At 36.5% G+C, this 16560-nt stretch overlaps 2 protein-coding genes across 2 annotated transcripts; one reads left to right on the plus strand and one right to left on the minus strand.

Annotated features, from left to right (window-relative positions):
* The first annotated feature begins 253 nt into the window (after positions 1-253).
* tril (TLR4 interactor with leucine-rich repeats) lies at positions 254-6470 on the plus strand. Its single transcript, XM_009294188.4, has one exon. It carries the CDS (start codon positions 511-513, stop codon positions 2785-2787), a length of 2277 nt encoding a protein of 758 aa, XP_009292463.1. The 5' UTR covers positions 254-510; the 3' UTR covers positions 2788-6470.
* Positions 6471-7217: 747 nt separating this feature from the next.
* creb5a (cAMP responsive element binding protein 5a) lies at positions 7218-15489 on the minus strand. The gene is made up of 11 exons (XM_009294189.5): positions 15429-15489; positions 14217-14289; positions 13994-14087; positions 12772-12875; positions 12157-12350; positions 11195-11252; positions 11022-11102; positions 9870-10178; positions 9566-9787; positions 8972-9071; positions 7218-7535 (listed from the first exon to the last, which is right to left on the minus strand). The coding sequence occupies exons 2-11, from the start codon at positions 14271-14273 to the stop codon at positions 7402-7404; spliced, it is 1353 nt and encodes a 450-aa protein (XP_009292464.1). The 5' UTR covers positions 14274-14289; positions 15429-15489; the 3' UTR covers positions 7218-7401.
* Positions 15490-16560: the final 1071 nt, after the last annotated feature.

Consider the following 16560-nt stretch of genomic DNA (forward strand, 5'->3'; position numbering starts at 1 on the left):
AGTACAAATTCACTTCGTTTTAGCTAAAAGAATCGTTTTGGAAGTAAATTAACTCATTGAGGAATTGAATCTAAAATAAAGCTAGATCTGATGCTCGTTTGGAGACAGTGTTCACATCTGGATGGGAGTGGGGAGGGCTGTTCCGTGCCTGAACTCGGAGATCACTACAGTGTGTGTGTGTGTGTGTGTGTGTGTGTGTGTGTGTGTGTGTGTGTGTGTGTGTGTGTGTGTGTGTGTGTAATCTGCAACAGATGACTTCTTGGGGGATGAGAGGGTCTGACGGAGGCTAATGTTTCCTCGGCTGAAGCCACATCAGCTCGCAACGGTTGTGCATGGATACCTAAATACAGTCGCTGTGCAATCGTGATCAGTTAGACATAATCTAAATGTCTGCATTCAGTCGACAATGCATTAATGAATCTTCGATTCCTGGCGAGGAAGAATTTGGTGAATCAACAAGATTTGGCGAACAAAGGAATGCGTTAAGCGCCTTGTATTTGCATCACTGGAATGGCATATTTGCTCTCAAACTTATTTTTGTTCGGCAGTGGATTGCTTTTATTCTTCGCCCCTGTTTGCGCCATTTGTCCGGAGCGATGTGATTGCCAGCACGCGCAGCATATCCTGTGCGCAAACCGCGGTCTCCGCGCGGTGCCCAAAGCGCCGCAGGTGGAGCACGCAGAGGATGTGCGGGTTCTCAGTCTCGCGGGAAACTTCATTCACAACATCAGTGCTTTTGACTTCATGCGCTATGGCGACCTAATGAGACTTAATCTCCAGTTTAATCAAATAAGGAGTATACATCCTGAATCATTCAAGAAACTATCCAAACTAGAGGAACTATTTCTAGGAAACAACCTAATATCGACGATACAACCTGGGACTCTACAATCGCTGAAAAAACTCACAATATTATATAGCAATAACAACGAAATCAACGAGTGCATCCCTAAATCATTTACCCATTTAAACAGTTTAGTGAAACTACGACTTGATGGAAATTCGATCGAAGTGTTAAAGGAGTCCGTCTTCGAAGGTTTGCCAAACTTAATGTTTCTCCACTTAGAATCGAACCACCTTCGGCGTATCGACCGGAATGCATTCTTGCGGCTCAGCAAACTGCAGTTTTTAAACCTGTCGGACAATAAACAAACAGAGCTGCAAGATGTTTTTATGTTTTCTGACCTTAAGTCACTCAAAACTCTTCTAATTGCGGGCAACCAAATAAGACACGTTGGAAACCACGTTTTCCAGAGCTTAAAAAAACTATCAAAACTTTCACTGAGCCATAACAAGATATCAAAGCTAGGCAACGAAGCGTTTAAGGGGCTCGGACGCGTGAGGGAGTTTATGATTGACAGGAACGAGCTGACAGAGATTCCTGCTGGTCTGCTGGACCCGCTCGAGCGCATCGAACACCTCGACTTCAGTGACAATCACATATCTCTCGTGGATCAAGGTGCTTTTGGACATCTATCACACCTTAAAATCTTAAAACTGAAAAACAACCGTCTGATGAATCTCTCCGGCAGTATTTTCGCATCAAACGGCGGTTTGTTCCATGTAGAACTGAATGGGAACAACTGGACTTGTGACTGCCGGATGGAGAAACTTAAAAGTTGGATGACACATGCGCATTCTCAGGGAAAGCTCTTGACCGTGTTTGTTCGCTGCCTGCACCCCCCAGTGCTGGCGGGAAAATACTTGGATTATGTCAGCAACTTGCAGCTAAAAAACATGAGTGGCTTTTGTGAGTCAGAACCTCTGTCTCAGCCAATGGAAAGCCGTGGGGCTGTAGTTGAAACACCAGTTTTCAAGGAGGAAAGAGAAAAGCGAGAAAAGCACGATGAAGTAGAGGTCCAAGGGGATCAAGGGGTGCAAGGACCTGGCACAACACTAAAGAGAAAGAAAAAGAGAAAACTTGCCAGCTCAAGACCAAAACCCACAGCTAGGAACACAGGGAATGGCTCCTTGTCTGATCTGTTTACTACAATGGCCATGTTTTTGGAAGGCCACAATTACAGCACCTTTGCTTTGACCCCACAGGAGCAGTTCAACCTGCCCTTACAAGACCAATCCAAGTATGAAGACTCAAAAACGGCAGGGATCGCTGATGCTTGTCAATTCAACCGTCTCTCCATCTTAAACGTAAGCGTTGAAGACATCACTTCAATTACAGCCACAGTCCGCTGGAGTACAACTCCTGACACTGGACTAGCTCATGGGAAAGAACTTCACTTCAGGGTTTTATTTGACCGTTTCGGCCATGCTTTCCGCTTCCCACGCTATGTTTACACAGATGGATCTGACCGGGCAGTGACCCTCCAAGAGCTCCGCCCAGAGTCCACATACATCACCTGTGTGGAGAGTGTAGTTGATGGGACTTTGTGCAAGGTCGCCCCCAGAGATCATTGCACTGGTTTTGTCACACTTTTGCCCTCTGTGACCACAGAGGTCAACCTACAGCTCATCACAGTAGCAGCCCTGGCGGCAAACGCACTACTCCTCCTGCTGGTTGGTGGAGTCTGGCTGGGCCGTGTGTTAAAGAGACGGATCAGAAGCAGGAAGTCGTCCGCTCATGCACATGTACGTCACATGTACTCAACCAGGCATCCATTCCGCTCAACAGTGGCCACTACATGCGTCTCTTCTGAATTCAGCGGTTATCAGACCGGCAGACAGCTGGCTGAAGAAGGTGACCTCATCCAGTTCCCCGGCGACCGTTTCTTTGACAACAACCCCACACGAAGAGATGATGATGGCATGATGATTAGATATTCAGACTGAAGGGTGACGTGTGTGAGAAAAAAAAATTTTTTGTCAGTTATGGACAGAAAGTTTAAAACACAGATTTCTAAATATTTTTTACCTTCTTTTTTTAAGCCTCAGCTGCTGGTTGGCAGAATTGCTTGGTTTTGTAATGTTTCTGTTAAAGTTTATTATATGTTACTACTTTCCTGTACAGATACTGCAATAATTTGAAGTCAGACATAAATCAAATGAGTTACTGAATCAAAAACGGTTACATTTTAAGGACTTTACATTTTTAATTGTTGCTTTTTTCCCACGCTTTTCTTTGTAAATGTTAATGATTGTTCGTATCTATCATTTATTTTTTTTTTATTATATGTATTTGTTTCACCTCTGATCTAACCATATACTTTTTTAGAAAGCCAAATTTGTTTTGGCCATCCTTTCTGGAAAACGTCAAAAACGATACATGAATGTCACCATGTGATGGCGCAATAAACCAAGTTTTCACAAGATTAGACTTCAAACCCTTAGTAATATGGCAAGTCGTTTGACATTTAATCTATAACCCGTTCTAGTATCTATTTTCATGTTACTAGTGCTTGTTTTTTTAGATACTTTTGTTAGTAAAAATTAGAAATTTAATTATTAGACACTAGTACCTAATAATTAACTACTAGCACATATGGCAAGCCATTTTGACATTGAATCCATAACCCATGATAGTAGTATATATTTACATGTTACTACTGCTTATCTTTAGTCACTAGTACTTATGTTAATAGTGACTAGTAACTATTCTGTTGTTACTAGTAAATTTAAAATTTCTCCTTTGATTTCTGTTGGATCTATCATTGAGATATAAACTATTCAGTTTTGATTAGAATGTATTTCACCTGGGACTAGTACATATTTTATGTTTTAGTAGTTAATCATTAGATACTAGTACTTATTAATAAGATACTAGTTCCTAAATAATAGATTCTAGTACTTAAGTATTAGATACTTGTACTTATTCATTAAATTCTATCAATTTAATAGGTACTAGTACTTATTCAGGGTTGCCAGGGTTGGTACTAGGGTTGCCACAGCGGAATGAACCACCAACTTATCCAGCATATGTTTTACCCAGTGGATGCCCTTCCAGCTGCAACCCATCTCTGGGAAACATACACACATACACTAGGGGCAATTTTAGCCTACCCAATTCACCTGTAACTCATGTCTTTGGACTGTGGGGGAAACCAGAGCACCGGTGGAAACTTATGCGAATGCAGGGAGAACATGCAAACTCCATACAGAAACCCCAACTGACCCAGCCGAGGCTCAAACCAGCAACCTTATTAAATAAATACTAGTACTTAAGGAAAAGATACTAGTACACATTTATTAAATACTAGTACTTGTTTAAAATGTTACTAGTAAAAATCTTTATTTTACAAGTAAAATGTTTAATGTGGGGGGTGCGGGCAGCTGTATGAAACCCAAAAGTTTACTGTCTTAATCACCAGTTTCTAAATGGTCTGTCTTTAAAAGGGACCGTTGCTACACCCCTGCATACTAGTCAACACTAGTCAATGACTTATTACATTCTTATTATTGTTCTGTTGATTTCTATGGGATTTATTACATTTGTTACTAGTAACAACAGAATAGGTACTAATCACTATTAAAAGAAGTACTAGTACCCAATGAATAAGTACTAGTACCTAATGAATAGATACTAGTATCTAATGAATTAGTACTAGTATCTAATACATTCTAGTATATTTTTAATAGGAACTGGTATCTAATGAATGAGTACTAGTATCTAATAAAAAGAACTAGTGTCTAATTAGTAAGCACTAGTATATTTTCAAAAAGCACTAGTATCTAAAGAATAGGCACTAATTAGCACTAGTATCTAATTAATAAGTACTAGTACTAAATAGAAAATATACAAGTATCTTAAAAGTAGGTACTAGTAACATGAAAATAGATCGTACAGGCTATTGATTAAATGTCAAAACGGCTTGCCATAGTAGTAAAGCCTTGATGATAATCCAGGTCATTGAAAGTTTTGGCTGCATTGAATGTTAAAAAATAATCATAAATCAAAAAAAAAAAAATAGCCATACTAATACACTAACGGCAGCAGTTGAATCAAACCAACCTGAAACTGAAAAAGAGATCAGAGCAAACTAAAAGAGATATTAAGTGCTTTTAATCAAAAATGGCCACAGTGTGTACAAAAATAGATAAATATTTTGGAAAAACCTGTACATGCATAAAACAGATTAAACCTGTCGAGTTGACTTTTTTTCGTCATAATATCCAGATTGATAATTCCATATTCCACAGAATGTAGCCACACTAAACCTTTAGCAAGAGATAATACACATGCTTGCATGTCATTTTGATTGTCACTGAGCCAGTTAGTGTGAAATGATATTTCCTACTGTATTCAGTATACCAGAAGACATTCCTAGTGCCATGAGTGTGTTTAGTAAAACAAGATTTAGCTCTGCTTATATAAAAAGAGTTGCATGTTGTTATCTCAGTTTAACATTCACATGTGATACTATTAGTACTTTCATAGGTAATGTGACACCTGATGATTTACCAAGGGCCTCTGACAATATTTACAGTGAAGACAAACATGTAACAACAGTTTTAGCTGCATCATAAATTTATAAAACTAGAGATTCCTATTTACAATTACAAATTTACATCTGCCCTGATTCAAAGCATTTCACACACCTTGCCATTCATTCCCGGTTTTAGCACACACAGCTCTAAATGAAGCTATCGGACCATTTATGCTGAAAGTGGCCAACAAACCAAAACAAAAGGAATACGTGCACACATACTCTAAGAGTAAAACAAGATGAGTGTCCCTGAGAAAGGTAAGCTATTTAAAAAAGTAACAAGAAGAGTGTAAGAAGACAGAAAAAAAAGGGTACGAAGAGAGTGAGAGACGGGTTTGAAAATAAGACAACTAAATTTAGTTGAATCTAAAAGAACTGTTTGTTTTATAGCGCTGTAATAACTCACAGTGCAGCAAGATACGACCACTGGGGACATCCACCTGACCCTTGACTGATTTCCTGAGACGTCAAGGGCCAGATATATAAACAAACTATTCTTCTCTTGACCTTAAAGGCCTGTTCACATAAATAATGATAGCTGTAAAAATATATGAGCAATTCCGTGCAAATGTCAACCTTGCCATGAAAAAGATTTTCGTTTTTACCAAAATATGGAAACCATTTCTGGGTTTTTTGTGTAACCAAGTATTTTACAGTACTTTAAAAATACTCAAAAATGCATCTGTCAATGTTTTCAAACTTTTCTATTTGGTTTACCAAAGTCACACAAATGGTAATTTCACATGCGTCACATCCATAACAGAGAGATGTCACATCCATAACGACACTTTTTCCTCAGAAATGTGAAAATATTAAATAAAATAAAACCAAGCAATTTTGTTTTATAGAGAGCCGACTCTAATCCTTTTGATTAGCATTATTTCTTTTGGGTTGTGCAGTTTAATTCACATAATTTCTACAAAGTATGTTGTATACTGTAAACTCGCAGACTTTTTTTGTCACATCCATAACGCATGCTTATTTTCCTCATTTAAAGTACAAAACACGTTTACAGATTGATATTTTTCTTCTCCCATAACTCTGTGGCTCGTTGCTCTTGAAAATATAATAAAAATGTTTAATATAATGTTAACATATACTTTCTCTGTCAATTTATGTGTTGAGTTTTTACTGCAAATGTCACATCCATAACGCTGGAATTGCTCATATGTAACTTCAAGTATATGTTGTAAACACTAATAGACAATAACATTTTTTATTTAAGAATGTGGGCAGTAGTTGTGTTGTCTGCCCCTTCAACCTGCTTGATTTCTTAAAGGCAGAATAGGTTTTGCTTGCTGCCTATGATTTTATCCCTACTCAGCTGGTAAAAAAGTTATTGTGATTCCAGTAAAATTGTTAATGTGTGTTTTATTCTTATAGATATGATGTGGACTCTAATAGTCATCATATTATTATAATCCTTCATGTGAACAGGCCTTAACTCAGCCTTTCAGAAATACACAGCTGAAGGCAAAATGATCAGCCCTCCAGTGAAATGTTTATTCTTTTTCAAATATTTACAAAGTGATGTTTAACAGAAAATATCTTATTATATATATATAATAAGAAAATATCTTATATATATATATATATATTCCAATGACTTGCCTAATTAGCTTAACTTGCCTAGTTAAACCTATTAAGCCCCTTTAATATTACTTTAATCTGAATACTAATATCTTGACAAAGTATTAGAAAAATATTATGTACTGTTACCATGGCAAAGATCAAATAATTTGTTATTATAAATAAATTATTAAAACTTATAAATAACGTCCCTCTATAGAAGAGACCTTGGAAAATATCTGAAAAAGAATTAAAATTTCACACTAATAATTTTGCCTAAAACTGTATGTGTTGCATACATTCCATTTTAGTTATAAACTCAAGTTTGAAAGAGTGGATCAAACATATTGCTGTTCATTTTTGCTTCTGCACTGATAAGTATCTGTATGGCTCTATGGGCCCTGAGCAAATGGCTCTGAAGACAGATTGTGTTGTCTGACTATGGAGAATCATGTTATAGCTGTGTGTTGCTAGTTGAGTGTGAGTGTGTGGTGAGGTGGCCACGGGGTAAAGTTGAACTTGTTGAGATGCTGTTGTGTTGGATAGCATGTGAATGGACAGGACTACCTGTTGGGCTGCCTATACCACCTAAAAAAACCAATACAAAGAGAAATGATTAAAACATATTTTTTTCAAAACAAATATAATATGCATTATATGTAATAAAACAAACAATATTAATAAATAAACATCACCATCAAAGTGTTTAAAGCCAAATCACTTGTGCTGACCTGTACAAAACATAAAATAACTATTTCCCAAATTTATATAAATGCAATATATTTTATTTATTTTCTACATAAATGTAAGGAATTATTATTATTATTATTATTATTAGTAGTAGTAGTAGTAGTAATTGATCATATTAAAATTGAGTTATTTTTAAAACTATTATTATTATCAATGATTAATATTTATTTAATAAAAAAGAAAAAATATTTACTGTCGCTTTTAGTCAAATTAATGAATTCTTATTTTAATGCATAAAAATATTTATTAATTGAAAAAAAATGAAAATGTCAAATGTAATTGGACATTACTATATTTTATCCAGACATTTTTTCTTTAATGACTTTTTTTATTTTATTTATTATTATAATATTGCTTATAAACATTGTGTCCTCAAACATTGTTTCATGGTTTTGATTAATATTTTTGTTTAAATATAATTCAACAACATTTTTAAATTATACTATCACTATGTATAACTATACTGTTCAACTACTCATTAATGTAAATTTCTAATCATCCAATCACGTGGCAGCAACTCAATGTATTTAGGCATGTAGGCATGGGCTGCATTCGAAACCGCATACTTCCATACTATATAGTACGGTAAAATCAGCATGCAAGCCAAGTAGTCTGAATTCATAGAATTCAAAAATCAGTATGCGAGAAGTACCCGGACGATCGAACTTTGAGGCGAATGGGCTACAGCAGTAGAAGACCACACCAGGTGCCATTCCTGTCAGCTATAAACTAGAAATTGAGGAAAAAGGAAACTGAATCATCTCAGACTGGTTTCTTGAACATGACAATGAGTTCGCTTTACTTAAATGGCCTCCATAATCACCAGATCTCAATCCAATAGAGCACCTTTAGGATGTGGTGGAACAGATTTGCATCATGGATATGCAGCCGACAAATCTCCAGCAACTGCGTGGTGCTATCATGTCAATATGGACCAAAATGTCAGAAGAATATTTACACTCCCTTGTTGAATCTATGCCTAAATGGATTAAGGCAGTTCTGAAGGCAAAAGGGTGTCCAACCCGGTACTAGTAAGGTGTATCTAAAGTGGCTGGTGATTGTATATTATACTATACCATGCTATATATCATTTACAGTGTTAAATAAATATGCCTTAAATATGCTTCATTTTTGAGCAGTAATAGTTTAATTATCATCATTTTTGGGGTGTAATGTGACTTTTGGGCTGTAATATGATGTGCAAGTTCTTCACAGGTTTTAATGTGATTTGCCCATATACAAAATTATGTGAAAATAAAGTGATTCATACTCACTTTGCGTCTCTCTCTGTCTCACAGATACAGGACAGTCTTTATGTGTAAGAAGAATTTGCTTCAGTTGAGTGACTTCTGTTCTGAGCGATGTCACCTCATTCTAAGAGAAGAACAGAGCAGCAAACAAATGAAACTCAAGACTGTTTAATGTGCTGCATTTTAAGAGGCATCACATTTTACGCATTTTTTCTTTACTGTACAAATGTAAATCAACTAATTAATAATTAGTTAGCTAATAATTAACTAAGCACTAATTTTTTAAAAATAAAAATGGCTGATTTTGTCTTACAGTATGTGTACTTAATGCATACTTATAATGTACTTACCAAATAAAGTACTGTTATATAAGGTAATTTTACAGGTTAATGTTAGGTTGTGATTATGACTAGGGTAGGAGCATAGTGTGTAAATGTAAGATAGGACAGTAACATAAAGTGCTAGTATAAGCACTAAAGTTTTTTGTAGATTTTTTCCACAGCTGTTTATTAAAAAGCAACTAAAATACTTCTAAACATTCACATTAGCATAAGTATTATTTCAGAATGAAGTTCAACAATGCAAAGTTAAATATTTCTGGCTTATTATCCCATCTACCTGTAGCTGCAAGTTCGTGTGTGTAAGTTCCTCAGCCTTCCTCTCCAACGACGACACCCAGACTTTTCTTTTCTGTCTGCACCGTGTAGCAGCAGCTCTGTTTCTCTCCAGAAACTTTCTCCTGCGTTCATCCGGGTCGTCTTCTGCTGTCCGTCGGCGTCTGCCTGTGGCCGGCTGTGGAGGAGACTGTGGGCAATGGCTCTGTTTTGGTGTGGAAGACATCTATGATACACAAATGTTATATTAAATATTACAACAGATCAACACGAACTCTAAAAGTGAGATTTGCCGCAAAAATCTCAACCTGTATAGGTATTGGCTGATGTGAAAGGGGAGGGGCGTTCTGATGGGAGGGGCCAAGAGGCAAGTGCGAGGGTGTGGAGTGGTGGGCGTGGCTGTGATGTGATTGGTCTTGGCTTTGATGCTGATGTGCGAGCCTTTGTGGTGATTGGCTGTGGCAGTGCTGCTGGTATGATGCGTGATGATGAGATGCAGATTGTAAATGCGACAATGGGTGAGGTTGTGATGGCATCATCTCCATCATGTGGCAAAGAGGATTCTGACTGCCGTTGGAAACTGCAGGTTGGCTGTGGGCTGGTATGACCTTTGACCGCTGAAGAGATGGGGAGAAATGGGTCAGAATGGCTCCTGAGGTTACTGTTAACATCACTGACATGCAACACTGCATGGATTATGCATGCTATTTAATAGGACAATTCCTCCAGCAAGATTTGTTTTACCAGCTATTGCAGGCAAGCTTGTGTTTTTAATTTCACAGGATTCTTGTGTGTGGTGATTGTTTGCAATGGTAAGATTACTTGGCACTAAGTATTTCAAAACACAGAATCTACAAAGACGCCTTTGAAAAGTCAGATGATAACCAGGTCAAGCCGAACCCTTTGAAATTCAATCTTCTCCACTTTCTGAAGAGAGTCAGCGCATGAATATATATGTGTGTGTGTGTGTGTGTGTGTGTGTGTGTGTGTGTGTGTGTGTACTCGTTTTGGTAGTTTACAAGGATAGTTTTTTGTTTATTGACATGAGTATGACCTAGCTGTACTATATTATGGTGGTTTATGAGGACATGCCTTGTGTCCTTGTAATTCTAAATGCTTATAAATGATATTTAAGTCTTTTGACATTCAAATTTTGCCTAAGGTTTCCTGTGAGGGCTAGGTTTATCTCTAGAGGTAAATTTTTATTCTATAAAATACATTAAGCCTGTAGAGAGTCCTCATAAACCACCAATACCAACAAAAGTGTGTGTTTGAATGAAGCTTTTTTTTTAACAAGCAGGACTAAAACATTGCATGTGTTTGAATTAGATAACTCAGTCAAGAAGTCTACATTAGTTACCAAGTACTGTGTCATTATAACCCATGTCTGGCTTGTTCTGTTTCTATAGAGACATCATAATCCTGTAACTATGGAGTCACATCATTAGATGGGACTGTACCTGAACGGAGGAGCATGAGCCAGAGTGGGCGGGTCCTGGTATGCCAATAATACTGGAGTTCATTGACATCTGTGACTCCATCTGTCGTTTAAATTATATTTTCAGTTATTGTGATGCATAATAAGGAACAGATGTATAATTTCAATAATTATTAGTCTTCACTTTATACTTACATTCATGTTTGATTTGACAGTGTTTGTCTGTCTGCTGTGTAGACAACTGGGTGCAGATCTGTAATGAGCCAAAAGGGCCTAGATGAGTAGTTAGCAAAATCTTAAAATGAATCTAAAAAAACAAATAATTTATTTACTTACTGGAAAGAAGTTTAGAATGTCAGAGACTTACAAATTATTGAATTTAATAGTAAAGGGCAAAATAGTGTAAAATATTTTAAGGGGAAACATTAATTTGCATTTTATAAACATTTTTACACCGAGATGTTAAGCTGGCAATTTTTTTTTAAATAAGCAATGCTGCTTTAACATCCTTTTCTTGACATGTTTTTAGGTGTGAGGACAGAACAACTTATCACTCACATGAGATCAACCAATCTGCTTGTTAAGCCTGATATTATATTTTCAGGTCCAAACGCCTAATCTCAGATGTTCTAAGACCTGAAAGCAGTATTCTATAACTTAAGAACCACTTTCTGTGAGGGTCCATATATTAAAATCCCTGGAATTTATTAATTTATTTATTATTTATTCATTGCCACAACAGTAACATAACTATTTCATGGCAAAATGGATATACATAAACATATTGCATGATAAAAACAAATACGTATAACAATAAAAAGTTATAAATATATAAAATATAAATAAAATAAAATTCACACAAAAATATATTCAAAGGTAAATAAAATTTTCAGTTAAATTTTTGATAAATTATTTAAGATTCTTACTGGTGGTTCCCTGGAATTTAAGACTATTAATTTATAATCACGTTTTTGAAATTAGGCTACCCCATATATTGAGGTCTCTCAAAGGAAATATATTATTGAGAAAGTGAAAGTAAGAAATATATATTTTTTTACATTTGCTTGTTTGATATTAGTTTAAGTTATCTGGGCCCCCTTTTTGAGAACCAATGATATAATAATATTCCTGGTACAGTATATTTTGGTGACACTCACTGCTTATTTGAACTGGAGTATGTGGCAGTGCATTGAGACTGACACTGTGAGCTGTGCGTCTGGAGCTGGTTCTGGTTCAGATGGGCCAGTGCACACGACTGCTGTTGCTGAGGCTGAAACTGCTGATGTTGACCTTGCTCAGGTTGTGTTTCGGTGTGAGGCTGCCTCTGAGCTGACGTCTGTGCAGAAAAGTTCTAAAAAGAGGAAAAGAGCACACTTAATTTTGAAGGTCTGTTTGTTGAATTTAAGTTACATTGCATCTACATGCCAACTAGTTCTCATTAGATAATAAGTTAGGTTGAGGTTAGGGTTAGTGTAAGTCAGTTCAATGATCAAGTTAAACTTATAGTCAGTTAAATGTCTGTTAAAGGAGCAGTTTCAACTTTTTTTGCCACTCTGCCCTTCTATAGAGATCTGTATATGAGAACTGTTTTAATACCTTTAATTCTTAGTACATTCCACATATTATGGACATACACACATATGCAAATATGGAATTAAATGTAAAACTTAACTAGCTTAAAGACTTCTATTTGTGGTAAAGACTGTTAAGCAAATTAATATATTATTCATTTGAACATGTGTGTAAGATTTGAAACATGAACTTCCTCTCACCGGTTTGGTCTGCTCTTCCGTCTGAGACTGGTTAAGCTCCAGGTCAGTAAAGAGGCCCACTTCCTCACAGTCCCGTAAGAAACGAGTTGGTGTTGGAGTCTGATCTATAGATGAACAAAGAGTACATATATGTCAAATCACAAATGCAAAGAGAATGCCACACATAAAAATGTCACTGGCAATAAATAAAGGAAGTCAATACGATAGGGATTTTTATTAATTAGAACAAGGTGAGTTCATTTATAAAGTACATTTATATCAGAAAAAAAATAATAATAAATTAAAAAAATATATAGAAAAATATCTATATTTTCAGGCAATAATTTTTTTCAATATATTCACAAATAAGAAACAAAGAATGCATAAATCTGATTATACCATCTCATACACAGTATACATGAATAAATATTGTATTATTATATTGTTTTATAGATAGGTGTATGCTACATACAATATTATAAATAATGCATTTTTATAACAGGGTTATCTATGTATCTCTAGAATTATTTTGAGGTGGTATGGTGTTTATAATATATATTGAATATTTAAATATGTCATACACTACATGTAAACATAGGAGGCATGTCATAGGGTCATAGAACAAAATAAAGTAGATCAATATCAAGTAACTTCCAGGCCTTCTAAACAAATGTAGAAAAGCTAGCCTTCTTCTCAATGTCATAAGCGAAACATGTCAGAAGTACTCTCGTGACATGCTGAAAAAATGGTAAAAATTAACCCTATGTCATAAACATGAGCCTGATTTTGCTCTCGCTGTTTTGGTAATTTAGAGGTAGTCTAAACCAAACGCTTTTTTCTAGACTACCATGAAAGAGGTCAGAAGGTAAAGCCCTTCTTTTGTTTTTTATGTAAATGTTTCTGCCGCTCCAGTGATGGCTCACAGACCCCAAAGGTTAAGGGTCAGGCTGATGTTTATATGTCAGACATTGAGTTTCCAGGGTAACAGACATTGTCTAAATCCTAAATTAAAGGAGATGGAGAACATGACCTATCATGACACTCAAACACATATTCTCTTTTCCCAGGCTCTTATATTTCTGACCCACAGAATTTAGATTGACACTGTCGTTGTTCTGACAATCCTAATATAACATTGATTATAAAATACCCTTTCAGTGTGTAATTATGTGTGTGTGTGTGTGTGTGTGTGTGTGTGTGTGTGTGTGTGTGTGTGTGTGTGTGTGTGTGTGTGTGTGTTTACCTGAAAGCATACTGTCACACTTAATAGAAGGGAATTTAAGCGTCATCTCATGTTTGTGTCTGTGGATGATTAGGTGGTCTTCTCTTTGGAAGCTCTATAAGAATCAGAAACAAAATTGATGTAGAAATAAATGTTAAAAAATTATTTAGAAGTATTAAACTATGAATCAATTATAGCTTGCAAAAATGACAATCCGCAGCAAAACAGGACATCTGTCACTCACCTGCGAGCATCCAGGAGCAATGCACACAAATGGCCTGTCCTGATCAACATTCATCATCTGAGATGTAAAAGACCTAATAAAAATACACATACAAACACATGCGCAGTGGAGATGACATTATGAAGTGCTCATGACAAGCAGCCAGATATAAATGACACCTACATATATTGTCTGTCTGTCTGCCTGTCTAAATAGATAAATAGACAGAGACTTTATGAACCCTTTTTAATGCCAGACTGACAGACAGACAGACAGACAGATAGATAGATAGATAGATAGATAGATAGATAGATAGATAGATAGATAGATAGATAGATAGATAGATAGAATCTAATTACTGAAACTATTTGTATTGCTTTCAGTTCTCCATATTTTGTTCACATTTCCCTATAAATGAATTGTCTTCTGTGTACAGTGCGTGCTCTCTGTATATGATAAGTACCTTATAAAACGCATGCTTCTAGCCCGGTTACTCATAAAATGATCATTCCTCTAGTTATGACATCATCGTTTAGTTGAGCCGGGCAAGAGTTTGAATTGGCAAGACGGGTCTACGGTGCTAATGCCAAGCGTCTAACTGGCCTGCAGAATGACGTAATGGCGAAACCAGAGGATTCACGCGGTGTCACGAATATTACAAACCCAAACAACCAAGAGCAGACATCTCACCAGCGGCAGATATGTTAATTTAGCAGAAAAAAACACAGTAAAGTTGGCTGATTCACCCTGAAGTATATCTGTCGGCAGGTGTCATCCACGGTTTGATTAAACACAAAGCGAATGCAAATACTTTCTTCCTCTAAACATGCACATGTGTTTGATTATAACCGTTAAATCGTGTTCGATTTAACGTAAAATTCGAATAGGCTTCGAACCGCTAACTGTCCAACATTCGCTCCGGTTGCTGACAAGTTTGTTTACACTCTTTACTAAAGATTTGCAAAGACGACAGTTTTCAGTCAGAACCTTTTTTATATGAATATTGTTATCGCCTGTTTATTCGGCGGTGTCACACCCCCTCAAACAAACATTCTAACAGTTTGCGCCCATCTCAGTGGAAACCGGCACTTTGACATAACTTGACAGTAAAACAACAACAACCGCATCAAAAACCCACAAAACACTGTACAAAACAAGTAAACTGTTTGCGCTGTAAATCAGGTGTTTAATTATATTCAAAAGACTGACTGTAAAACAGTAACACTAACTTACCTAAACGCACGCAGACTGAGACAAGCAACGCTCCTCGCGCTGGGACGAAGCACGCTGAAGTGAAACGCGATTACAATATGATCTATTTACAGAAGCATTACATCACCTTGTGGTGACGTCACGTGGGATTCCTGAACTTCTAAATCATTGCGGTCCGCTTTTTAAAAAGAGGAGGTGCTTTCAGACTCCGCGCACCCGCCCACCGGAGGATGTAGCGGGCGTCCGATGCGGACATTGGAGCGTTGAGGGAGAAAAAAGGAAGGGGAGGCGCTTTACTGCGTGCGTGCTGCGCCAACAGCTGTCTGGAGCTGTGCGCGGGACGGTCCCGATTAACGTATGGTGTGTGTGTGTGTGTGTGTGTGTGTGTGTGTGTGTGTGTGTGTGTGTGTGTGTGTGTGTGTGTGTGTGTGTGTGTGTGTGTGTGTGTGTGTGTGTGTGTGTGTGTGTGTGTGTGTGATAAAGAGAAGAGAGCGGGCATGTATGAGCGCGTTAACTGCTGGCTTAACCCGTATATCCAAATGATTACCAGACGTTTGTTTTTTCCGACGGCCAACCAAATAAAACACGTATTTCTTTCCTTTTGTGGTTACAGTACCAGTGGAAAACAGTAAGATACAACTGGTCAGTTACTCAGTATGAGAAGAAAACTGCAAACCTTCAAGTAGCCTAAACTTATAATATTTATTTATTTATTTTTTATTATTTCACTTTCAATTGATTTTATTGCCACTTTATTGAAGATTTGGACTTTTAATATGATTTAAATTTTTTTTTTTTGAGAGTAAGTTAAGTTTTAATATTTATTTTTTTAAATAATAGCTTATATATTTTAAATATTTACAGAGGCCTAATATTGTAAACACACTTGGTAATGTTGGTAAGTGTTGATAATTAACTTTTAATCAAATGCATCTACTATACCGCTGTACTTTAAACACTTTAGACTCTTTTTAGAAACCTAAATGGAATACATTTTGTTTGGAGTGACTAAATATTTATGCTTTGTTACTTGTTTCAAGAATGTTTTGTTTAATCATCGTGTTAAACCACTGATGTCATGATTTGAAATGTATGACAGAATGTGGATACTTTCAGATTGTGTTAAAACTAAGGGGTGTGTCTGATGTTTCAG

The sequence above is a fragment of the Danio rerio genome, chromosome 19 (genome assembly GCF_049306965.1).
Source record: "Danio rerio strain Tuebingen ecotype United States chromosome 19, GRCz12tu, whole genome shotgun sequence".
NCBI lineage: Eukaryota > Metazoa > Chordata > Actinopteri > Cypriniformes > Danionidae > Danio > Danio rerio.